Source organism: Eublepharis macularius, chromosome 4 (assembly GCF_028583425.1).
Source record: "Eublepharis macularius isolate TG4126 chromosome 4, MPM_Emac_v1.0, whole genome shotgun sequence".
Taxonomy (NCBI): domain Eukaryota; kingdom Metazoa; phylum Chordata; class Lepidosauria; order Squamata; family Eublepharidae; genus Eublepharis; species Eublepharis macularius.
In genome coordinates, this window is record NC_072793.1 from 175,911,558 (window position 1) to 175,937,294 (window position 25,737).

At 45.2% G+C, this 25,737-nt stretch overlaps 1 protein-coding gene across 1 annotated transcript in view; it reads left to right on the forward strand.

Moving 5' to 3' along the window:
• LOC129327902 (zinc finger protein 850-like) overlaps positions 1-18,794 on the forward strand; it is a 46,901-nt gene extending 28,107 nt beyond the window's left edge. Inside the window, exons 7-12 of the mRNA XM_054976651.1 lie at positions 4,753-4,886; positions 7,533-7,906; positions 8,093-8,195; positions 14,806-14,888; positions 15,968-16,094; positions 17,072-18,794. Of these exons, the coding sequence (XP_054832626.1) occupies positions 4,753-4,886; positions 7,533-7,906; positions 8,093-8,195; positions 14,806-14,888; positions 15,968-16,094; positions 17,072-18,675 (2,425 nt within the window). The 3' untranslated portion in view covers positions 18,676-18,794. The remainder of the gene's footprint in view (positions 1-4,752; positions 4,887-7,532; positions 7,907-8,092; positions 8,196-14,805; positions 14,889-15,967; positions 16,095-17,071) is intronic.
• Positions 18,795-25,737: the final 6,943 nt, after the last annotated feature.

Consider the following 25,737-nt stretch of genomic DNA (forward strand, 5'->3'; position numbering starts at 1 on the left):
GGGTTGATATAGAAATATAATCCGTGTTAGTATATTCATTTTGATAGTTGCAATCCTTCCCAGCAATGACAGATGTAATCCTTTCCATCTCGCTAAATCTTTCTGGATCTCTTGAAGTGATTTGATTTCAAAGGCTCTTCTAATATAAATAACAAATCATCCACAAATGCTTGTAACAACAAGATAAATATTAATGGTGAAAGAGGGCACCCCTGACTTGTCCCTTTTTCAGTCCATATGGCTTGAGTCAAATCATCATTAATAACGATTTTTGCTTTCTGCTTCTTGTATATGGCTTCAATAGCTTTTATAAAGCCTGTTCCAAATTCCATCTCTCTTATCTGCTCAATGAAGAATTGCCAGTTGATGTTATCAAAAGCCTTTTCAGCGTCCAAAAACACCATGGCCACCTGCTTCTCAGGATGTGCTTCGTAATATTCCAATAGGTCTAAGGCAATCCTAATATTATATCTCAGTTGTCTTTTAGGGAGAAATCCTCTGGTCATGATACACTATATCAGGTAGTACTTTTTTCAATCTTGTAGCTAATCTTGTAGCAAATATTTTATAGTCGCAGTTGAGAAGGGATATAGGTCGGTAATTCTTAATTTCCTTCATGCCCGTTCCCTCTTTATGTTTTAATGAAATCGCCGCCTGCATCCATGATTCAGGCAGGGATGATTCTTCTAGTGCTATGGTATTCATGTTTTTATAAGATAAAAGGATGACATCTTCTAGTGCTTTATAGTATTCTGCTGGAAGTCCATCTGATCCAGGTGTTTCCCCATTCTTTTGTTTCTGTATGGCCTCCACTATTTCCATTGCTGTGATACAAAGTCATCTTGAAGGGCAGTATATAAATCAAATGTTATTATTCCTGTTAAAACTTATGAGACTTTGAATGAGTCACACAAGGGAGAAAAATGCCTAAAAGTCCAGAGGGAGGAAAGAGCTTGAAAGCCCAGAACTCTTTTCGTACATCAAGGAAGGGAAAAACCATGTACACAGTCTGAGCTTCTGGCATAGGAGTGCTGATAACAAAGAATCCTGACATCTCTGCCATTGTCTCCTTTCGCAAGATGGAGAATATCTTGGAGGCCCCCTGTGATCATTTGGCTAAACAAAGTGGAGGTGGCTCGATGGAGGAGCCTCTCCTTTGCATGCAGAATATCGGGGGCTTCTCCAGTTAAAAGGAGCAGGCAGTAGACAATGTGAAAGCGCCGCACCTCAGACCCAGGACATCCTGTGCCAGTTGGAGTAGGCAATACGCTCCTGGCTTGACTGATGGTCTGATTTGGTAGAAAGCAGCTTCACATGTGTTCATGTGAACAGCAGATGAGAGGCATCTCATCTATCACTTGCATCAATGACAGCCTGTATTAATTCTGGGGAACTCGAAAGAACTTTTCATGGGTATTAAAACTTATGAGACATCGAATGAGGTACACAGGGGAGAAAAAAGGTTTCAGTGTCCAGAGGGGGAAAAGAGCTTTAAACCCTGGACTTCTTTTGATACATCAAGGAAAGGAGAAACCATGTACACGGTCTGAGCTTCTGGCATAGGAGTGCTGCTAACGAAGAATCCTGATATTTGTGCCATTATCTCCTTGCACAAGAAAGGAGGATTTCTTGGTGCCCTCCTGTGACCATTTGGCTAAACAAAGTGAATGTAGCTCAGTGGAAGAACCTCTGGCTTGCAATCAAAGTATCTGTGACATCTCCCGTTAAAAAGAGCAGACAGTAGACAACGTGAAAGATCTGCACCTCAGACCCCAGACACCCTGTGCCAGATGGAGTAGACAATACTGTCCTGGGTCTGATTTGGTAGACAGCAGCTTCACGTGCATTCGTGTGAACAACAGATGAGTGGCACTGTCGCATAATCTTATCAATGCATGATAACCTGCATGTATCGGGATGCAGTTTCGTAACCTATGTAAGGTTCAGCAACTTGTCAGGAAAGGTACAGGACCCACTCTTAACCTGAAGAAATAGTAAATGTATTGTTTTTCTTCTTTGCAAATAAGTATCGAGTTTAGCCTTGTGCCTTTGCTTTGAGAATTTAAGGAGAGTTACCAAGATGTCTCTCAGTGCATCTGTTGCTTACTTTTATAATCACTGGGGACCAATAATTTTATTTAAAAGACAAATTACATATTAACATTGGAAAGATTCATCTGGCCCTAACTGTCACCTTCTCTGTAAAATATGTGACATAAGGGGCTAATCACCCTGGGCTGTCCAGGTCCTTATGTCACATGTTTGACAGAATCGAAAAGAGTCCAGTAGCACCTTTAAGACTAACCAATTTTATTGTAGCATAAGCTTTCGAGAATCACAGTTCTCTGGATCTATGTCTGACAGAGAAGGTGACAGTTAGGGCCAGATGAATCTTTCCAGTGTTAATATGCGATTTGCTTTGGCTGCCCTGTGATACCCTCGTGACCTCCCAAAGGATCTGCAGGATCTCCTGCCTGGAGAGCCCCAGAGAGAGGAAGGGTGATGGGCAGAGAGGCTTCCCCTCCTGCCAGAAGGAGCCGCCCTCTCCAGGCTGGGGCACGTCTTTGCCCTCATCCCTTCCTTTCCTGAGGGGCCCCCTCAGGTACTTTTCCTCACCTGAACCTGCAGCAGGATCCAAAGGACAGCTTCTCCCAAAGAACCTCCAGCACATGCCTTGGGCAGCTTGCTAGACAGGTCGGATGGTGCAACCATTATTGATGCCCCCCCATCCTCCACCATTTCCTTCCTCTCTAGGAAGCAGGGCTCTCTTCATTTTCACCATTGGAGGACTGAAATCCAATGTCTCTGCAGGCTTCTCTCGTTCTGGCTGACCCAGGGGCTTTTGCTCTTGACTAGGGAAAGCTTCATTTGCGCTAAGCAATAAAAAATGTGGAGGGAAGTTGATTTATCTCTCATGAAAGTGGTAACCGAGGGAGGCATTGTTAGTATTGGTTATTTAGAGGGGAATTTAGCGGTTCTGCAACATCTTTAAAATTTGAAATTGGCCACTTGGCTCACAACTTACAGCTTAAACTAGAATAGGTAAGAGAAATCGGCATCGGCCACCCTGCTGATGTCATAAAAAGCTGAATTAGAACTCGTCAAGAAATGAAACACTTGAGGCATCCTGGCCTAAACAAAGACTACTGATTTCTGTTCCTCCTGGAGAATTTATTCTTTAGAAGATCGAGCTGGCCTTCCGAACTCAACTCTTCTCTCCCCCCTTTACGCTGATCATGTCAGCCAGGCGTTGCCAGCTCCAGGTTGGGAAACTCCTGGAGATTTGGGGGTGGGAGGTTGGGGCAGCAAGGGACCTCAGCAGAGTATGATAATGCCATAGAGTCCACCCTTCAAAGCAGCCCAGGGGAACGGCTCCCTCTGGCCTGGAGGTGAGTTGCAGTCCCAGGAGACCTCCAGCCACCCCCTGGAGGTTGGCAATCCTTCACACCGCCCATGCTCCCCTTCTGCAGGAATTCGTCTATCAGAAGACTGGAGGGGAGGGGGCGGTTCCCGGAGACTTCTGCCCTGTGCGTGGCCTTCTTTTTAGCCTTTCAGATTTGCATGGCTGCGTTGTGTTGTGTTGGGACTTCTGGGAAAGGGCGCGGGGTGACCGAATAAACGTCCCTCAAACTGGCAGCAGCGCCGAGCCAAACGCCAGGCCTGGCTGCGCCCCCTGCCCGCGATCTGTGCTCCCCCCACTAACACCGTGCTTGCAAAGGAGGGGAGGGGGCGAGCCAGCCGAGGGCGCGTGGGAGGGGGGGTTCCGGTCTCCTCCCCCTCCTTTCCTGGCGCCCGGGATTTCTCACGAGGAGCAGCAGCAGCGGCGCGTCCCCAGATCGGGTGAGCTGCGAATGCCTTTGCGGGGAGGGGAGGCAGGTCCAAATGCCCCCCCCGCCCCGGCGGCTTTTTGGCGGCTGCGGTCCGGGCAGGGGGCTTGGAGCGCGCAGCCTTGTACGGGCGGGACTTCGTACGAGGGTTGCAAAGGGGGCAGCCCGGCCAGGGAGGGTGCCGAAGTCCGGCCTGGGTGTCGGTTCCCAGGGCCGGATCCTGCGCCTCCCGGAAGGGGCCTCGATCGCACATCTGGGCTGTCAGGCGTGTCTTAGGGAGCCGTACTTAAAAGCCCCCCCCCAGCTTCTTAAGGGAGGGGGTCTCCCAGCGTTGCCAAGTCTGGATTGGGGGATCCCGGAGAGTTGGGGGCGGAGATCTATTCCCTCCAGGTCTCTCTCGTCCGGAGATCAGTTGGGATTCCGGGAGATTTCCAGCCCCCACCTCGAGGCTGGCCACCTTAGGGATGCCCCAGCTACAGGCACACAGGACCTCCGTCTCAGAGCGGAACCACAAGTGACAAAAGGCACAGGTTGGACCCTTGTCAGCTTCCCTCAAGTTTTGATGGGAAATGTAGGCAGCTCCGCAGAATGTTGGACAAGTGACAGTTGAAAAGTCCATTGGACAGCAGTCAGAGAGCCAAGCTGCAAGACCAGGATGCCTACATTTCCCATCAAAACTTGAGGGAAGCTGACACGTGTCCAATCTGTGCCTTTTGTCACTTGTCGTTCCACTCTCAGGGCCAAGCTACAAGTGACGAATGACACTTGCTTGGCAAGTGAACAGACTCGTGTATTCCTCCCTGTTCACTTGCCATTCACTTGAGTTCCACTTGATCAAGTGGAGCGCAAGTGAACGGCAAGTGAACAGGGAGGAATACACTTGAGTCTGTTCACTTGGCAGGCAAGTGTCATTTGTCACTTGTAGCTTGGCCGTCAGTGAGCCCTACGGGAAGGTCGGGGTGTCAAAGCGTATCGATGCAAGTGGGGCTCAGAAATCCCAGCTTCGCCTTCATCTTGTGCCTGAGCAGGAAAAGGACCCTGAGATTGTCATAAGGGAAGGTGGGATTAATCTGCCTCCCCTCTGAAGAAAGGGCTCGGAAATACACAGGTGCAAATAGCTCCATGCAAAGTCCAGAACAAGACAAAACCACCCCGGGCGTGCCTTTTTAGGAGGGCCAGCCGTAAGGCCGCAAAACGTTGCATCGGCTTTTTGTGGGAACTCCTCATTGTGCAGATGTAAGAACATGAAAAAGTGAAGGGAGGAAGAGGCAGGCGCTTGTGCCACCGCTCCTAGTGCTGGATGGGGCCATGGCTCAGTGGCAGAGCGTCTGCATGGCGCCCAGAAGGTCCCAGGTTCAATCCTCAGCATCTCTGGTTAAAAGGATCAGTTGATGGGACCCAAGAGATGGCCCAAGGTTCTGATTCACTCTCAGGCAGCTTCAGGTGTCCACGTGGATGCTGACGGGCTCTCAGTCTTGTTTGGCTGTTGGAGGTGTGAAATTCTGGCAATTGCATTCTGCGACAAAGAAGGGGAAAATGGACGCATATTTCAAAGGAAACAAGAAAGTCATGCTTGGGCACACTCTATCCCCCAAGCCCACTGCAAATATTTTAACAAAATTGTTGAGATGTTCTGGGAAGTAGAAGTCAGTGAAGTAGGATTCCCAGGTGCCTGCTGGTGTCGGGGAAACTCCCGGAGCTTAGCACCCTCGCTGGGAGACTGGCAGAGCGGCAAGGTCCCAGAGGTTGTCTGTCAGCAGCAGGCAGTTCTGGAACACGCACTCGCGCTCCCAACCAGAGTGGCAATGTCACTTCCAGAAATGACGTCACCGCGCCAGCTGTAGGAGTGTTCCTGCGCTTTGGGGGGGGGGCGCAATTTGGGCCTCAAATGGGCCGATTTGTCCCTGTTCAGAGTGCGGGAGCGCTTGCGTAGCCAGCGCAGTAGACGGAGCGTTCCTCCAGGTGGGGGCCAGGACCGAGAAGGCCCTTGCTGTGGTCGAGGCTAAGCAGGCCTCCTTGGGGCCAGGGACTACCAACAGCTGTTGATCTCCTGATCGGAGCGTCCTCCGGGGAATATATGAGATGAGACGGTCCCACAGATACACTGGTCCTAGTTCGCATAGGGCCTTATAGTCAGTACTAAAACCTTGAATTGGATCCAGTACTCCACAGGCAACCAATGCAGTTCGCATAATATCGGCATTATATGTGCCCCATTTGGCATTCTCATAATAATGTATGCCGCTGCATTTTGGACCAGCTGTAATCTCCGGGTCAGGTTCAAGGGCAGCCCCACGTTGAGCCAATTTCAGTAATCTCATCTAGAGGTGACCGTTGCCTGGATCACTGTAGTTAAGTCATGAGTTGACAGGTATGGGGCAAGTTGTGTCTGGCACAGGTGGAAAAAAGAGGACCTGACAACCGCTGTGACCTGTGCCTCCATTTTCAGGGACGCATCCAGGATCAACCCCAGGCTCCTAACCCTCAGAACTGGCACCAGCGGTGCCCCATCGAGGGCCGGGAGCCGGAGGCCCAAACCCAATCCGCCACAGCTCAAGTACAGGACCTCCGTCTTTGTCGGGTTCAGTTTCAGCCAACTCTGTTTCAACCAACCAGTCATGGCTGCAAAAGCACGTTCCACAGCAAGGGCCTTCTCGGTCCTGGCCCCCACCTGGAGGAACGCTCCGTCTACTGAGTCTAGGCCCCAGCAAGACCTACTATCTTTTCGCCGGGCCTGTAAGACAGAGCTGTTCTGCCAGGCACATGGCTGAGGTTTGGGCCTCCGCCAGCCTGAAACACCAAGGGGTGTATAAAATGTAACCCTCCCTGTGAAGACTGTCCACCATCCTATTGTAGTTTGCAAGACTGACTACAGAATGAGAAATATGCTTTTATTTTAATGATGCTTTTAAAGATTTTATGGAAATGGAAGTTTATTGTGTTTTAACGGGTTGTGACCCGCCCTGAGACCGCTCGCGAGGAGGGCGGAATAGAAACATGAAATAAATAAATAAATAAAATAACACACACAGTCCTATTGCCTTTTTATTGGATGTTTTGTGCTCTTTGATTCCATTCTTCTGCACTGTGTAAATCCACCTAGAGAATGGAGTTGGGCTGGTAATCTGTCTTTTACGTGTTTTCACTCCTTTTTCACATATTATACTTTTATACTGTCTGCTTGGCATCTTAATTTTTTTTATTATTGTGGATCCAGTTGGTGTTTTCAATTTGTAATGTACACTACGTCTCTGGTTCTGATATGCCTTCTTGATCTTTGGTTGATTGAAAAGGGGATAGACGAATTAAGAGAGGAAGGAGAGAGCAGGATATTTCAGTGTTCTCTAGCCTTTATTAGCACGGTTTCTTCTTGCCTTTGCAGGACTTTGGAGCTTCTCCCACCAGTCGTGGCATTCCCAAAAAAAAGATAACTTTGTGATGCCAGGAGACAGAGATCCTCCTGCCTTCACAGCCCCAGAGCCAAGATGGAAATGAAAAGCTTGGTCAAAAGCATGACGAGGCTCCCGAGGCCAACCAGGCAGGGATCAGTGGGAAAATCTGGGAAAGATCTGTGGGAAATATTCTGGGTGAAGATGCCACCAGCTCAGTAGCAGAGATCCATCCTGGCCGTCCTGCCTCCGGAGATGGAGAGCTGCGTCAGGGAATGTGGACCAGAGACCAGTTCCCAGGTGGTGGCCCTGGCAGAAGGCTTCCTCCTGAGCCGAGGAGGGATAAATGGGGAATTCTGGGGAAAACTCGTGCAAAATATTCTGGACGAGGATGCCACCAGCTCAGTAGCAGAGGTCCATCACTTCAGGCAATTCCGCTACCAGGAGGCTGAGGGGCCCCGAGAGGTTTGCAGCCGACTTCACCGTCTTTGCCACCAGTGGCTGAAGCCAGAACAGCACAGCAAGATGGAGATCGTGGACCTGGTGGTTCTTGAGCAGCTCCTGGCCATCCTGCCTCCGGAGATGGAGAGCTGGGTGAGGGAATGCGGGCCAGAGACCAGTTCCCAGGCAGTGGCCCTGGCAGAAGGCTTCCTCCTGAGCCAGGCAGAGGGCGAGAGTCAGGACCAGCAGGTGAGAGGGCTTCATCCTGGAGGGTCAAAAGAACAAAATATGGGAAAGGCTATCCTAAAAATCCACCCTGCCGAAGTGCCCAGCATTTAAAGAAATCAGCCTTCAAATATGCCCTTCTCCACCCCTTCCTGGATGTTTTCCCTTCCCTTCCTAATTCCTCTCCCCCTTCCCTGTCTGCTGTTTCAGGGGCTGTCAGAAGAGGCTGCTGATTTCTGCGAGGCAGAAAAGGCGCCATCCGACCTGAGGCAGGGGCCGCTGTTCTGGGGGACCCCACAGGAGAGCGAGGGAGGTGGGTGAGGATTTCAGTTGTTCTCTTTCCTCTCGGCCTCTTTCCCTAGAGTAAGCAAGCCTGCCATTTCTGGGCTGCTGTTGGAATCTGCGTGGAAAAGACGCTGAGATTCAGGCTCTGTGTCAGGTTCATAATGCTTTGAATTTCAAAAGTATAAAACTTTGTCTCTCCAGAGTATCTTTTTGAACTTTAAACCAGGTGGTGGTGGAAAGTGCCATCAGATCATAGCTGACTTATAGTGACCCCTGCTGGGAGTTTTCTTTCTTTCTTTTTAATTAAAAAATATTTTCAAATACAGATTGAAACTATATACAAAAAAGTTAATAAACATATACATCATATAGAAGAATTGTTGGTATATTAATGTACATAGGTCAGATTAGATTATGTATATATATAACATATATTCATACTGGATGTCATGAATTCAGAGCAATGTGGACCTTGAGAAAATTTAGTTTGGTACTAGTTTGTTTAGTCTTTTCCACCTTAAAGATATAATTCAAGGAAATTCATGTACGGTGATATTGTTGTTTGTGTGTTGTTGAATATAGGGTAATTTATAAATGGTTGCCACTTTTCTGCAAAGTTTGAGAATTTGGGGTAGTATAGTGCCTGTTGTAGTCTGTCAGTTATTTTCTCCATTGCCGTATGCTCCCATCCTTTGTTGAATCAAAAGTTCAGGTTAGATGGATATGAGGATTTCCAGCAAGAGGCGATAGCAGTTTTAACAGTGACTAGAAGTGAAGTAATCAGTTCTTGCCTTGTTTGTGGAATTGACATGTTTAGCCATAAGTCCAGGAAGATGAGTTCGGGTTGTAGGAGTATATCATATTTCATTATGTATGCTATCTGTTGTAGTACCTTATCCCAGAATTCTGCAATGTGTGGGCATTGCCACCAACAGTGTACAAAAGTACCTATTCTGCCACAACTTTTCCAACATCATGATGAATTCTTTGATGTTATCTTAGACAGTTTGTGTGGGGTGAGATACCAACGATGTAATATTTTATAGGTTTGGAGGTTTGTATTGATAACCTGGGATTTGATTAATTTTTATGACCAGATGTTTTCCCAATTTGATGGTGAAAATACAACATTGCAATCTTTTTGCCATTTTTCTTGTAAGGATAGATTATTCATATTATCAGATTGTATAAGTATATTATATAATTTGGAAATAAGACCTTTTCGAGTGGGATTATGAGCACCTAATATTACTTCAAAAGCTGTTTTGGGTTTCTTCAATATTTCTTTAGAATCAGTCTGGTTTGTGAAGTGTGTTAGTTTAGCGTAGTTTATTTTCAAAGTTCTATTTTTTCGATTAGACCTTTTTTTTAGGTTCTGTCATTCAATTGTGTATTTTCTAGTAATTTAAATGGGAATAATAGCTTAGGGAATTTTTCATGTACCCTCACTAACAAGTAATGTGATTAATTTGGTATTAACTTGTTTTTATATTTATCCCATGCTTTGGTAATACTACTAAAAAGGATGTTATTTTTTGCATTCTTTGGGTCTCAGCAAATGATTAGGCCATATTACTTCTTGTATTGTATATGAAGAGCTTGAGACTTGAACCATATCTATCCTATCTAGTTTTATTTTATTTTGTAATATGTGGACCACAATGGAGAGCCTCGTCGCTATATTATAAAAAGCAATATCAGGGTAATTATATCCTCCATGTTGTTCTTTCTTTTTGATTATAGCAAACGCTATTCTTGGTTGTTTGTAACGCCATAAAAAGCTATTAAGGATAGCTTGCTGTTTTTTTAATAATTCATTTCGGATAAGTATGGGAAGGGTCCTGAAAAGAAAAATAAATTTGGGTAATAGACAGGATTTAATTATATTGTATCTCTCATACCAAGTTAGGTTTAATTTATTCCACCTGTCTATATCCTTTTTTAATTCCTTAATCTTTTGTAGGTGGTTTATCTTGATTAATTTATCAAGATTATGAGGAATGATTGTCCCTAGGTAGGGGATGTGAGAATTGGACCATTGGAATTTGAATTGTTGTTTAATTAGTTGTATTTCTTGGTTGTTCATCTTTAAAGGAAGGATTTGCAATTTTGATTTATTTTTAGTCCTGATATTTGTCCAAATGCAGTTAATGTGTTTTGTAACTCTTGTAAGGAGTTTATGGGTTTTGTTATGTAAAGCAGCATATCATCTGTGAATAAACTCATTTTATAGGTGTTGTTGCCTATTGACAGTCCTTGTATTTGATTATTCATCCTTATTGATTCCACTAGTGGCTCCAGGGCTACTGAGAACAGGATGGGGGATAATTGGCACCCTTGCCTCGTGCCTCTTGTAAGGTTAAAGATATCTGAAGATACTCCATTGGTTTTGATTTTTGTCCATGGTTGTGAGTATATAGATTTTATAGCTCTTAAGAATTTGTTCCCAAAGTTCATATTATATAGTAAGATTTGTAAGCAGGCATCATTTTGTAGAAAAAGAACTGCAGGAACTCATTACCATAACTCATTAACATACGTCGCACCCCATGATTGGGCCAAAATAGCCAGGATTCAGCTGTTGCCAGATGGGGGAGTGTTTCCCCACCTGGCAGTGGCCTGATCAGGGCTGTTTTGCCCCCAGTCCAGGCCAAAAGGCACCAAATGGCTCAAAACGGCCATTTTGGGCACGTTTTGGCTTGGATCAGGCCGCAAACGGCCCAGATTGGGTTGGTGCCAGACAGAGCAGGGGTCCCCAGCATGCACCAACCCAATCCTGTTGGTTTGGGCTCCGATCCCAGCCAAAAAGGGCCACAAGTGGCCAAAAATGGATAGGAGAAGACCAGGGTTGCAGAGGCAGGTAATGGCAAACTGAACTTCTATGCAAAGGCTTTAGAGAAATCATTTATAACTTTGGTATTGGATGCCATGAATCTGCCAATAAAACAGCTGTATATCTTGGTATTCAAATACCCTCTTGATGCAGCAGAGGTCCTGAGTCACAGCCTTACAGCTGTGATGCTTGAAAGCAAACAAATGGAAACTGAAGGGGAAGATGGAGGCTTTGAAGGACCGTGCCTCCTCCCCCAACTTTCAGTGGGGTTTAGTTGACCCTTGCAGATTTGGTTGAGAGCCAAGTCTGGATCCAGTTAATGAGACTGCAAAAATTACCTTCTCCAAACTTAATTTTGCTAGAAGATAGCCCCCTACCTTGACGAGGCAAATCTGGCTGCTGGAATCCGTGGCATGGTAACATTGAGTCTAGACTACTGTAATGCACTCCAGATAGGTCCACCCTTGAAGTCAACTCAGAGACTCCAGTTTGTACAGAACAGAGTAGTTCAATTGATCTGGAGCTAGGTGAAGTACGGCTATTACTCCCATTCTGCAGTCATCCCATTAGGTTCCTATCAATTACTGAGCTCAGTTCAAGGTTTTGGCTGTCACATACAAAATCCTTCATGGCCCTGTTCCCTCAAGCCTACAGGACTTCCTCCCTCCCTGTCCCTCACTATGGCAACTTTACGCAGCTGAATGGGCAAAATCAACAGTTGCCCGCACACGTGCAATCTCTGTAGTGGCCTCAACTTGTGAAATGGTCTTTCTGAAGAGGTCAGAGAGGGTCCCACTCTCTTAGCTTTCTGCAAACTGTGCACATACAGGCGGACTTTTATAAATGGTTTGGAGAGATACCTTGTTTGGCAGAGAGCCAGTTTGGTGTAGTGGTTAAAAGCGGCAGGATTCTAATCTGGAGAACCGGATTTCATTCCCCACTCCTGCACTTGAAGCCTGCTGGACGACTTTGGGTCAGTCACAGCTTCTAAGAGCCCTCTCAGCCCCACCCACTTCACAGGGTGTTTTGTTGAGGGGATAATAATGACATACTTTGTAAACCTCTCTGAGTGGGCATTAAGTTGTCTTGAAGGGCAGTATATAAATCGAATGATATTATTTTGTTATTATTGTTTAAGGAGATAGACAACTGTGAACTACTATGGACGATACTACAGTATACTATCTGTTGACTCCTGCCAAATATTTTCCTTGTCTTGTTGTTAGCCAAACTGCCTCAAAGATGGGGAATTAATAGACAGTAGGCTTATATTAAGGGATCATGACCTGTGTGTACCAGGGTCAGAGTTCCTGGAACATGCCCAATAAGAGAGGTGACTAATATTTCAATGAATCAAAGTCTTTACTTAATAATCTTGAGTGTACAGGGAACAAGAATCACACGTTCATTCACTACAAGGCTAGGAAATAAAGGTGGGGAAAATATAGAGACGGTTGCATTAGCAGGAAGATGGTTGTTTGGGAGATACTCACTTGTCTGTCAAGAAGTAAGATTCAGCAGCGGGGGGAAAGATCACCTAGCATAACACCTGGACTACTCAAGGCGGGGTAGGGACGAGATCTCTCCGAGCAACCCACGAGGGTCTTCTTAAATAGCCAATTCCTTTCTGGAGGCAGGAGCCAAGGTGGGTACATGCCTCAAAAGTGGTTCCAAGGCACTTTTACAAAGGAAACGATGTGTTGTGCTAGGATGATTGGCATGATTGATATATTGGTTAGAGCAGTATCTAACATTTGGTGTTGGTGATACCTTGGAATGATCTGAGGGGCCATCAGGAAGGGTGGGTGAGAACGGATCAGATCTCAAGATAGTCAGTCACGCTTTGCATCTCAGAGGCAAGACCTTTATTACCTGATCTGCACGTCAAAGGTCTGTATATCAAACGCGAGTGGTGCATGACTGGAGCGCTTGTAGGTGATTGCTCCGGCAGAAAGGTAGTTGCTCCGTTAAGCTGTCTCTGGAACGTGGCTTCTCCTTGGTTCACTGCTAGCCCCAGCACTTATAGGGGTCTCAGCAGCAATGGCTGGCATCTTGGCAGCAGGCACGCGGATCTGGGCACACAGGGTAGCTACACCAGAGTGGTGACCTCAATACCAAGCCGTGCACAGCTCATATATGCCTATGTCCAGCTGCTATAGGCAGCATTGTAATACGGCATGTCAGCTTTTTGCTTCAGCGTTGTGTTCCGCTCTGAATCTGATTTCTGCTTGTTTTTTTCTGTAATCCTTACCATCAGGGATCATTTCCTGCCGGAAAAGAGATTATGTGGCTGCCCCCTCACTCTCTTTGAAAAGAGTGCCTGCCCCAGGATTTTTTATTATATAAACTTTAATAAAAAGTTAAAATAAAATATTAAAATGGTGGCGGGCCGAGCGATGTCTCCTCCGCTTCTGTTGAGAGGCCTCCGCGCTGGGCCCTGGTGGGGGGGCAGCCACCGTCAAGAAGCCTTCCAGGATCCCAGCCAGACGGTGAGTTTGGTCTTCCGTTGGGAGGGTGTGCAGTGGGGGAAGGCGGCCAAGTGGCCACTGCTTCGCGCTGGACTAGTGGGCTGGCCGGGCATCATCTCCAGTGAGAGGGAAGCAGGGTGGGGAGGCTAGACAAGATGCAAGCAAATAGTCTCCCGCTTGTAATCTGAACTAAGTCATAGACTGGATCAGGCAGGTCGCTGCACTTTGGATAGCCTCCTGCATTCAGGATGTACCTTTCAATGTCTGAACTAAGTACAGCTGTTGTGATTCTGGGGGACTCTCTCTCCAGAGACAGACTGCTTCCCCCGCTACCCAATTTAGACCCTCTTTGTCTCCCAATGAAGGTTTTTTTTTCCAGAGAGTGATTTGGCAGATTATTTTGTATTCTTGCCCAGTTTGGCTATCATATGTGCTGTTGTTGAGCACAATGTGGTCGCTAGAGTTTCAGGTGAGGTTTCCACTCCCCGCTCTGCCATTGGGCCTAGCCGCAGGGTAGTTGTGTTGAGAATAAAATGGAGAACAATGCTGCATGCTACTTTGATTCTCCACTGGCAAGAAGAGCAGGCTATGTGTAAATTAAAGTAGTGCAGTTGTCTGAGCTACCTTTGATTATCATTCTGATGGTGAATTTGTTGAGTTTTACCTTTTATGGAAGACAAAGATACTATAACACCTTTTCTAAGAAGTTGGTAAAAGAGCCAGCAGCCTTCTGACACATTTCTGGTGATGTCAAGGGTATGTGGCGCACGCAAGTCAGTTATGCCAATGATACACTTCTGGTGATGTCAAGGGGTGTGGCATATGCTAATGAGTTATGCTAATGATACACTTCCGGCGATGGCAAGGGGTGTGGCATATACTAATGAGTTATGCTAATGAGTTCCTGCAGCTCTTTTTCTACGAAATGACCCCTGCTTACCATTATATTCTTTATTGAATGTTCCAGACATTGATCATATTGGCCTCCACTGTGTAATCCATCGTGCGTCTCAGTGACAAAGGTGAACTATAAAAAACAAAAATAAATAGTTATGTAGATAAGAGCGCGAAAGCAAAAGAGAGAGGATCTGAACTCTTCATAATGGTTTGTTCTATTCTGGTACGTGTCTAGGATGCTGGCAGGTGGAATCACGTTAATTGCGGCAGACCCACCGTTAATCTATTAATATTTTTTCTTAATGTTTACTTTTCTGTAAAGTAAGAAAAGGCTCTCTGAAGTATGCAGGTCTCCAGCCATTGAAATCTAAGAAAACTCAGAATTTGACCAGGCAATTCTTCAGGATCTGACTCTTCTCGCCTCCTTTCCTGTCTCACAGGTGGTGGAAGGACACTAGTGGATGGATCTGGAACTTTGAGACTTTGTGGTGGACATCAAGCAGCCTCTGAGGAGCAAGACCAGGTAGGGCAGGAATCCTTGGGGGCATCCCAGGGACCTCGATTCTCTGCCTCCTCCTGTCTTTTCTCTTTCTGTCAAAGTGGCTGACCATGGATGTTACTGTAAAGAAGCTTTGGATCCTTCAGGGCTGTTGTAGCATAGTGATTAAGTGGTTGGGCTGTGAATCAGCATTCCGCTAGTTCGACTCCCTCCCCTGCCATGAGGCACTCCACTTGTCACTCTTCTCCAAGAGGATTAACAAGCACTTTTTCAGTGCATTTTGTCAACCAACTACCAACTTGTCAACAAGGATATTATGTTGAACCTTATCAAAAGCTTTAGTAAAATCGAGATAAACTATCTGTCCTTAAAAAAAAAATTACTTGGAAAAAGAAAAAAAAGCAATTAAAATTGCATAGAACCTTATGCAAAGAACATTAGGTTACATCAAAAGGTATACTGGAGAGAGAGAGAGAAACTGTGTCTACAGCATTCCCCCGATCTAAAAAAAGAGATAAGATTAGTCTGACATGACTTGAAACTCATGCTTGCTCTTAGTAATCACAGCCATCCTTTCTGAATGCCGAAGGACTGACTGATGATTTATTCTAAACGTTTTCCAGGTATAGACCTCAAGATGACAGGTCAGTAGACAGGTCATCAAGCACCTTCTGAACAGCCAGACCAGGTAGGGGAGGAATCCTTAGGAGTTTCCCAGGGGCCTCAGTCCTCTGCCCCCTCCTGTCTTTCTCTTTCTGTCAAAGTGGCTGACTAGGGATGTTACTGTGAAAAACCTTTGGATCCTTTAGAGCTGCTGTAGCATAGTGGTTAAGTGGTTGGGCTGTGAATCAGCACTCTGCTAGTTTGACTCCCACTCCTGCCATGAGGTCAGCAGGTGGCTTTGGATAAGCCACTCCCCTCAGCTTCAGCTACCCAGCTGTATTGTGGGGATAATGATAACACTTTGTTCACCATTCTGAGTGGGGAAGTAATCTGCATAGAAGAATGATATGGAAATGTTGTTGTTATTATTACTCTTACCCTACAAGACTGGTTTTAGAGTGTGCCATTACCTGTAAGGAGAAAATGTTTCTTTCTTTCAGGGGCTGCTGACTCTTGAGGAGGTGTCTGTCTGTTTCACCCAGGAGGAGTGGGCGCTGCTGGATCCGGACCAAAGGACATTGTACAGGGAAGTCATGGTGGAGAATCGCAGGAATCTGGCCTTTCTCGGTATGGCTCTCTTTTGGCCTTTAGTTGATCGATATGGAAAGTAAGAATTGGTGGTCTTGTCAGCTTGTCTCAATGCATGGTACATCCGTGTTTCATTTATTAGTAAAATCTCTTTTTCAGTTAATTGTCTGGAGCTTATAGGGCAATATCTTTAAACATCAAGCAATAGCTGAGATGTACAGGACTGGCTCCGGCTCCGCCTCTCCTGAGAGACAGCCAATGTGAGTGGGCAGAATGGTGAGCCAATGGGAGTGAGAATTGGTTGGAGGGAGAGAAAAGGAGAGAGGGGCTTTGGGGGCAGCAGAGAGGCAGTTCAGCCTGTTCTGATCTGTTGAAAGCTTCCCTGTTTAACCACAGTTTAGGAGTTTCAAAATCATTCAGTCTTGTAAATAAAAGTTGTTTTCTTGTTTTTGTTTTAATCCTGGCTGGCCTGTAGTTGTTAGCTGAGGGGAAATAAGACACATAAACACACACAAACACTCTAGTCACCACCAATGGGCCAATATATCTAAACTGACTGGTGGCAGCATATATATGGAGAATAACCTCTAAGTTCCCTTTCCCCAACAGCCCTGGGCAGGAGCTGGATGAGGGGAAGTAAAGAGAGGGAAGTGGCTGCCTGTCTGGTGGAGCTTCTGGGAGAGAAGGGCTCTGTGAGGTTTTGGGTCAGGGTTCTCTGCCTTAAAATGAGAGGTTTAGACAGGGGGCACGTGGTGATTGCCCTTTACCACCTGGGATGCCAGCAAACTGGTAAAGGGAAGTTTGTGGTGGAAGGCAGTTTTGGAAAGGGCTTGCTTGCTCTAATAACATGTGGAAAATCAGTTTGGAAATGCAGGTGAATACTTTCAGCACATATGCTGTGTTGCCGTTGAATTTTTGTTGTTTAATTTTTATGGAAGTTAGTTTTTTTTTTTAAGCCATTAATTCGATGACAGGACAGTTTCTTCCTCATCCATTGTTCCCCTTCATTCCTGCAGAGCATGACTGTAAGAAAAAAGATGAACAGCATAAAAGGGGAACTGAAGCAATATCGAAGTGGAGCTCAAAGCATTCTTCCCATCAAACAGGAGAGAAACCTTTTACATGTTCAGATTGCGGAAAGGTCTTCAGCTGGCATGCTGACTTTGCTCTTCACAGAAGAATTCACACAGGGGAGAAGCCATATAAATGCGCAGAGTGTGGAAAGAGCCATAGCTCCCAATCTGGACTTGCTTATCATCACAGAACCCACACAGGGGAGAAGCCACATAAATGTTCAGAATGTGGAAAGCACTTCTGTGATAATAGTGGTCTTATTGTCCATCAAAGAACCCATATAGGGGAGAAACCATATCAATGCTCAGAATGTGGAAAGAGCTTCCAGTATAACAAGAGCCTCACTTACCATCAAGGAACTCACACAGGAGAGAAACCATATAAATGCTCAGAATGTGGAAAGGGCTTCATTTCCTCTGCAGGTCTTGCTTATCATCACAGAATCCACACAGGGGAGAAACCACATAAATGTTCAGAATGTGGTAAGAGCTTCTATGATAATCGCCATCTCATTGTCCATCAAAGAACCCACACTGAGGAAAAACCATATATATGCTCAAAGTGTAAAAAGAGCTTCTATGATAATCGCAGTCTTATTGTCCATCAAAGAACCCACACTGAGGAGAAGCCACATATATGCTCGAAGTGTGGAAAGAGCTACAGTCAAAAGCATGGCCTCACTTACCATCAAAGATCCCACACAGGTGAGAAGCCGTATAAATGCCCAGAATGTGGAAAGAGCTTTACCTCCTCTTCAGGCCTTGCTTATCATCACAGAATCCACACAGGGGAGAAACCACATAAATGTTCAGAATGTGGTAAGAGCTTCTATGATAATCGCCATCTCATTGTCCATCAAAGAACCCACACTGGGGAAAAACCATATATATGCTCAAAGTGTAAAAAGAGCTTCTATGATAATCGCAGTCTTATTGTCCATCAAAGAACCCACACTGAGGAGAAGCCACATATATGCTCAGAGTGTGGAAAGAGCTTCCATCATAAGGAAAGCCTCACTTCCCATCAAAGATCCCACACAGGGGAGAAGCCACATATATGCTCAGAGTGTGGAAAGAGCTTCCCTCATAAGAATAGCCTCACTTACCATCAAAGAACCCACACAGGGGAAAAACCATATAAATGTTCAGAATGTGGAAAGAGCTTCCCGCATAAGAATAGCCTCACTTACCATCAAAGAACCCACACAGGGGAGAAACCATATAAATGTTCAGAATGTGGAAAGAGCTTTATCTCTTCTAAAGGCCTTGCTTATCATCACAGAATCCACACAGGGGAGAAACCACATAAATGTTCAGAATGTGGAAAGTGCTTCTGTGATAAGGGCACTCTTATTGTCCATCAAAGAATCCACACTGGGGAGAAACCATATATATGCTCGAAGTGTGGAAAGAGCTTCAATCAAAAGAATAGTCTCACTTACCATCAAAGAACCCATACAGGGGAGAAACCATATAAATGCTCAGAATGTGGAAAGAGCTTCTCTGTTAATCGTTGTCTTATTGCCCATCAAAGAACTCACAAGTAAATGGAAAGAAGTCTGCCCAATCAGGGAAATCTGGAAAGACAAAATGTCAGAATATGGGGTGATGGCAAAACTGACAAGTTACATAAATTGAAGGCCAATTAAAGAATTTGAAGACAAATGAGGAAATTATTTGGCATACACCAGATAAAATTTATAAGGTGTCTTAGTCCTGTAAATTTGTTTTTTTTTTTTATAATATTTTTTATTTTTCAATGTCTAACATACAAAACTACTACATACATACATAACCTACAAGACAGTAACTACAAAAGACTACAATAGCACAAGGGATGGGAAAGAAAGGGAAAAAAAGAGAAAGGGAAGGAGGGGTGGAAAAAAGGGGAAGGTGACCTACAAACACTAAAAACTACACTTCAATGCTTTCCCTTCATACTGCCATAGTAAAAAATAGCTTAATAAAATAGTGACGGAGTGGTTGATCATACAAATTACAAATTACAGTTCAAATTAAATCTTTTTCCCTCCCCTGGGCCTCGGGCGCAATTCCCTCTGCGCAGCTACCGCCGGAGCGCTCATTGCCTCCCCCCTCCCTTCAGGCTTCGGATCCTCTTCTTTTTGCTTGGTGTCTGGTCCAAATTCTGGATTTTTATCCACAAAATCCCTTAGCTGATCTTCCGAATTAATCTTGTAAGCTTTATCTTTATAACTAAACCCGATTCCTTCCGGGAGTAGCCATTTGTACTTTATATCCCGTTCCCTCAAAAGAGCTGCCAACATCTTGTACTTAAATCTTTTCTTCCGCACTAAAAATGGAACGTCCTTCAATATCTTGACTTTATTTCCCAGAAAGTCCAATTCCGCATTGTATGAATTATATAGGATACTGTCCCGGACCCTCCTAGATGAAAACTCGATAACAATCTCGCGAGGCAGCTGCTGCTTCGTTGCATATTTTGAAGATGCCCGATGGACTCCCAAAATGGCGCTTTTCACTTCTTCTTTAGTTGACTTCGCGGGTGTCGCTAAAAGTTCCGAGGCGAGATCCCATCAATCCTCTTTTTCCTCCTCTTTAACATTCTGGAGACGCAAAATGGTTTGTGTTCGCTCCACTTGCAGTCCGATCAGCTGGTTTTCCACCAACTTTAATTCCCTGTTCGTTGCTCTCGTAAGTGACGCACTTTCCCGGGCAGACTTCTCTGCCCCCCCCCCGCTGCTTCTTTAATGGCTTTCACATCGCTTTCAATTAAGCCCACCCTTTGATCTGTTTCATTCAGCTTGTCAACAAAGGGTTTTATGGCTTCCATAACCGCTCTTTTAACCAGTTCCTCAAGCGTCTCGCCCCTCTGCAAGGCCGCCGTAACTGACTTGCCAAGAGAAGGACTCTGCTTTTTCGCTGCCATTTTAGGGGGGGGGGAAACCGCCAATCTTCCGAGACTCTATGAGGGGGGGAAAATCCGAGTCTTCTAACCTTCAGACCCCACCACTCCTCGCATGCACTTGTAGTAACAGAAGGGATTCGCTTACTTGCAGGCTTTCGCCTAATCCTGCTCCTTGCCGTTTTCCATAGTCCGGCAGCACACTGGGTGCCGCGCTCGTCTGCCGGCCTCCATAGGGACAAACGGGCGATTTACCCCCTGCCTCGATCTGTCAGAGGGCTCTTCCCGCCGCGTCCCGGACTCAGACTCCCTGCCTGAGAGTCTGGGGGCTAACCTTTGCAGATCAGCCGCCCGGCCAGGTGGCTCGGCCGCTTCCTCTCGGACCTGCCGAGAGGAGCGTCCGACATGGCTGCGAAACCGAAACCGAAATCTTAGTCCTGTAAATTTGAATTTGATGGCACATTAATATATTTTTATAATTTGACTGTAAGATAATTAATTATACAAGATAATTGTTAGACTAGACTGTATGGTAGATAATATTGAAATATTGGCAAAAAAGTCAAAATTGTTATTGTTAAGAAATGCATAAGTAAAAGGTAATGAGAAAATATGAGAAATGAGGACTTTTCATTTTTAAGATAAGAAGTAGAAACAGTTTTGAATTCCCAATATTACTTTAACACTCTTAAAGATTATGACAGTTATATTAGGTAATAAGCGTTGTTATTGTTAAGAAAAGGTAATGATAAGATAGGAATAATAATGGAATAATGAGCTTTTTATTTTTTTAATTAAGAGTAGAAATAGGTTTGAATTCTGCATGTGTTGTTTATTTGGAAGGATAAACACTAAATAGGATATATTATTATTCTAATATCTATAGAGGTTATGATTTTTTTACTCTGTATTTTAATAATCCTTGTAGCACACATCTTTATATTGGTTTTGCTTGTACCCTTTCTGTATTTCATTTTTGTTTTAATTATATATATATATATATATATTTAAAAAATAACCCACACCGAAGAGAAGCCATATATATTTTCAAAGTGTGGAAAGAGATTCAGTCAAAAGAATGGCCTCACTTACTCATACAAGGGAGAAACCATATAAATGATAAAAATGTGGGAAAAGATTTACGTCCTATTCACGCCTTGCTTATCATCACAGAATTCACACAGGGAAGAAACGATATAAATGCATAGAGTATTGAAAGAGCTTTAATCAGAAGGCCCATCTGATTCGCCATCAAATAACTCACACAGGAGAAACCATTTATGTGCTTGGAGTGTGGAACAAGCTTCAGTAAGAAAACCGTCCTTACATCTCATCAGAAAACTCACACAAGGGAGAAGCCATAAATATGCTCAGAGTATGGAAGGAGGTAAAGCCGGAGTGATGACCTTACTTCCCATCAGAGAATTCACACAAGGTAGAAACTATAAATGTTTAGAAAGTAGAAAGTGCTTTAGTCAAAAATGTACTCAAACTAGAACTCACATGGGGAAAACTTTATAAATATTTGGAATGTGGTGTGAGCTTCAGTCAGAATCTGCAGCTTTCATCTTATTAAAAAACTGCATCAGTGACAGCACCTATTAATTTCTGGGACTTGGAAAGAGCTTTTCTTGGTTTTCAAAACCTACGAGGCATTAAACAAGTCATACAAGGGAGAAAATTGCCTAAAGGTCCAGAGGGAGCAAAGAGCTTCAAACCCTAGACCTCTTTTGATACATCAAGAAGGAGAGAAACAAGGTATACGGTCTGAGCTTCTAGCATAGGAGTACTGATCACAAAGAATTCTGACATCTGTGCCACTGTCTCCCTTCTCAAGATGGAGGGTATCTTGGTGGCCCCCTGTGACCATTTGGCTAAATAAAGTGGAGGTGGCTCAGTGGAAGAACCTTTGGTTTGCAATCAATCATCTCCAGTTAAAAAGAGCAGGCAATAGACAACGTGAAAGATCTACACCTCAGACCCCTGACACCCTGTGCCAGGATGGAGTAGACAATACTGGCCTGGGTTGACTGATGTTCTGATTCAGTAGACAGCAGCTTCATGTGCGTTCATGTGAACAGCTAATGAGTGGCCCTGTCACCTATTCATATCAATGCATGATCATCTCTATATATTGTGATGCACTTTCCTAACCTATGTACAGGACCCCCTCTTAGCCTGAAGAAATAGTAAATGTATTGTTTTTCTTCTTTGCAAATAAGTACCGAGTTTAGCCTCATACCTTTGCTTTGAGAATTTAAGGAGAGTGACCAAGATATCTCTATGTGTACCTGTTGCTTACTTTTATAATTGCTTTGGGGACCAGTCATTTTATTTAGAAGACAAAGCACATATTAACATTGGAAAGATTCATCTGGCCCTAACTGTCACCTTCTCTGTAAAACATGTGACATAAGATGCTAATCACCCTAACCTGGATGGCCCAGGTAAACCTGATTTCATCAGATCTCAGAAACAGGGTCGGCCTTGGTTAGTCATTGGATGAGAGATTTCCAACGAAGACCAGGGTTGCAGAGGCAGGCAATGGAAAACCACCTCTGTTAGTCTCTTGCCTTCAAAACCTCCACCAGAGGTTGGGGGAAGTCACTTATAATTTGACAACACTCACCACCAAGGAGATAATCAGGCTTTAAGTGAGACTAGCCACAAAACCCGTTGTGGGGAAAAATACAACAGGCTCTAGAAAGGGGAGATTGGATAAGCAGGCATTCCTTCCCTCTCCATCACACATCCTGGCCGGTGAAGGAGGGAGTGGGCATTGCCACCTGCTCCATGCGTGATCTTGGCCACGTGAAGTGGGGGGTGGGCATTGCCATCAGCTCTGCTACTAATCCCAGATGGGTTAAGGTGGGGGTGGGCATTGCCACCTGCTCTGCTCCTAATATTAGCTGGTTTAAGGTGGGGGATGGGAATTGCCGGGGGTTGGCATTATCACCTGCTCCACTTCTAATACCAGCTGGGTAAGGTGGGGGCAGGCGTTGCCCCCTGTTCTGCTCCTGATCCAAGCTGGCTGAAGGTGTGTGGGCATTGCCACCTGCTCTGCTCCTTATACCAGCTGGGTGAAGATGGAAGGTGGGCATTGCTACCTGCTCCGCTCCTGATTCCAGATGGCTGAAGGGGGTCGGGTATTGCTACCTGTCCCGCTCCTAATACCAGCTAGGTTAAGGTGGAGGTGGGCATTACCACCTGCTTTGCTCCTAATACCACCTGGGTAAAGGCAGGGGATGGACATTGCCACCTGCCCTGCTCCTAATACCAGCAGGGTTGTGGGGGGTGGCCATTACCACCTGCTCTGCTCAAAATACCAGCTGGGTTAAGGCATTGTACGGGCACTGCCACCTACTCCGCTCCTAACACTAGCTGGGTTAACACAGGGGTGGGCATTGCCATCTGCTCCACTCTTAATATTACCTGGGTTAAGTTGGGGTGTGGGAATTGCTGTGGGTGGGCATTGCCACCTGTCCCGTTTCTAATAGCAGGTTGGTTAAGGTGTGGGGGGGGTTGGCATTACCACCTGCTGCGCTCTTAATATTAGCTGGGTTAAGGTGGGGGGGTAGGTATTGCCACCTGTTCCGCTCCTAATACCAGCTGGGTTAAGGCATTGGACGGGCATTGCCACCTTCTCTGCTCCTAATACCAGCTGGGTTAAGGCAGGGGTGGGCATTGACACCAGCTCCTAATATTAGCTGGGTTAAGTTGGGGAGTAGGTATTGCCACCTGTTCCGCTTCTAATACCAGCTGGGTGAAGGCAGGGGGCTGGTATTGCCCCCTGTTCCCCTCCTGATCCCGGCCTGGCCTTCCTACAACAGCACATTTTTTGTAGTGACATGGTGCCCTGCCTGGGCTTCCCTCTGCAGCAGCACCCTCTGGTGGTGCACCAGGGTATAAAGTGAGTTGTCTAAAACATGCATACTCAAATTATATAGTAGGATACGCTGAGGGGGGGGGGGGAGGTGCTGAAAGCTTTACACAGCAGTCTGCCAATCTGCTAAAATCTGATTTTCTTTTACCTTCATGCATTTAGCTAAGTTTGAGAAATGTTAGGATACCTGATTTATTTGCATGTATTTTTTCCTGTACTGTATAAAATAGTAATGTTTTATTTTAATAAAATCATTAATGGGGGGGGCGCGGGTGGCATCGTGCGATCATGGCAGATGCTTGAGAGCATTGCTCTGAGTCCCAAATCCCAGCGCCGGCCAAAAGCAAGCAGCAGAAACAGCTTGTCAGCCAAAGAATAATGGGAAAAGTCGGGGGAGGCAAGTGTAAACCTCCCGGTTCCCATGAAAGCTTTCCTGATGTCTACTGAGGTGAGCCAACAATCACAGGGACGAAGCAGACACAGGCTAAAATGGCTGCCGCTTTACCCCCTGACGATGAGGAAGGAAAACCTGCTCTAGAAATCAAATTAAAAGCCTCTATAGATAAAATGGAGGGGAACATAGAAACACTAGAAGAAAAGATTGTCTCCAGGGTTGAAAGCTTACTTAAACCTATCACTGATCAACTCTAAGACATTAATGAAACATTACACCCAGTAACGCAGATAGCAGACACAGCTTTTGAGATGGGGAAAACACTGCAAGACGAGGTTGTACATTACAAATAAATGAAAGTGAAATTCAGGAAAAGCTTATAGAACTAGACAACAAAATAAGATATAATAATGTTAAGCTTCATGGTTTTGAGGAATCTGATGGGGCCATGACTGACCTGGTAGCCTTTTTGGCAAGCTGGTTTGCCCATGAGCTACAATTAGAAGAGGACATTACCCCTATCAGACAAAGCATACAGACTGGGCCCTATTGCAGACTCACAAACAAAGAGACACAGAGACATAATTGTGAGATTTGCAGACAGCAGAACAAAAGAAAAAATAATGTATGAAGCAAGAAAAAGAGGCTCCCTTTCATACCAGGGGAAAAAGATCTTAGTCTTTCAGCGAAACCCTGGCCAAGCAGAAGGAACTAAAACCCATCATTGAAAAACTAAATGAAGCCAACATACGTTATCATTGGGTGTCATCTGCAAAACTGATTGTGAGATCGCAAGGCAAGACCTACCAAGCTACAGGTGTAGATACTGGAATTAAGCTACTGCAAGATCTGGATTTGGAATTTCAGCTGGATCCTCCAAGAAAAATAAAAAAGGGACAGAATGCACCTCTTCCACTAGATGGAGCAGAATCCCAGTCAAAAAAGACTCATGAAGGAATCTTTGCACAAAACTTTTCTTCCTTTACTTTAAAGGTAAATTGAACATTGCATGCCAGGATGTTGGTAGCAAAGCTGTCATGTAAAGTAAATACAAAATGGGGGGGGGGAGGGAGGAAGGGACAATGTAAACTCTCTAACCTCCCAAAAAGTAAAACCTCTGGAGAAGGGATACAGAGTAACCCTAGGGAGTGAAGGTTTCCCAGAAGACCCCCCTCCTATAAGGAGGGGAAATGTTGTATTGTCGAAGGCTTTCACGGCCGGAGAACGATGGTTGTTGTGGGTTTTCCGGGCTGTATTGCCATGGTCTTGGCATTGTAGTTCCTGACGTTTCGCCAGCAGCTGTGGCTGGCATCTTCAAAGGTGTAGCACCAAAAGACAGAGATCTCTCAGTGTCTGAGCGATCGGCAATACAGCCCGGAAAACCCACAACAACCAGGGGAAATGTTCTTACTTGTTATGGTGTATTTTGGTTTTAAAAGGTTTATTGT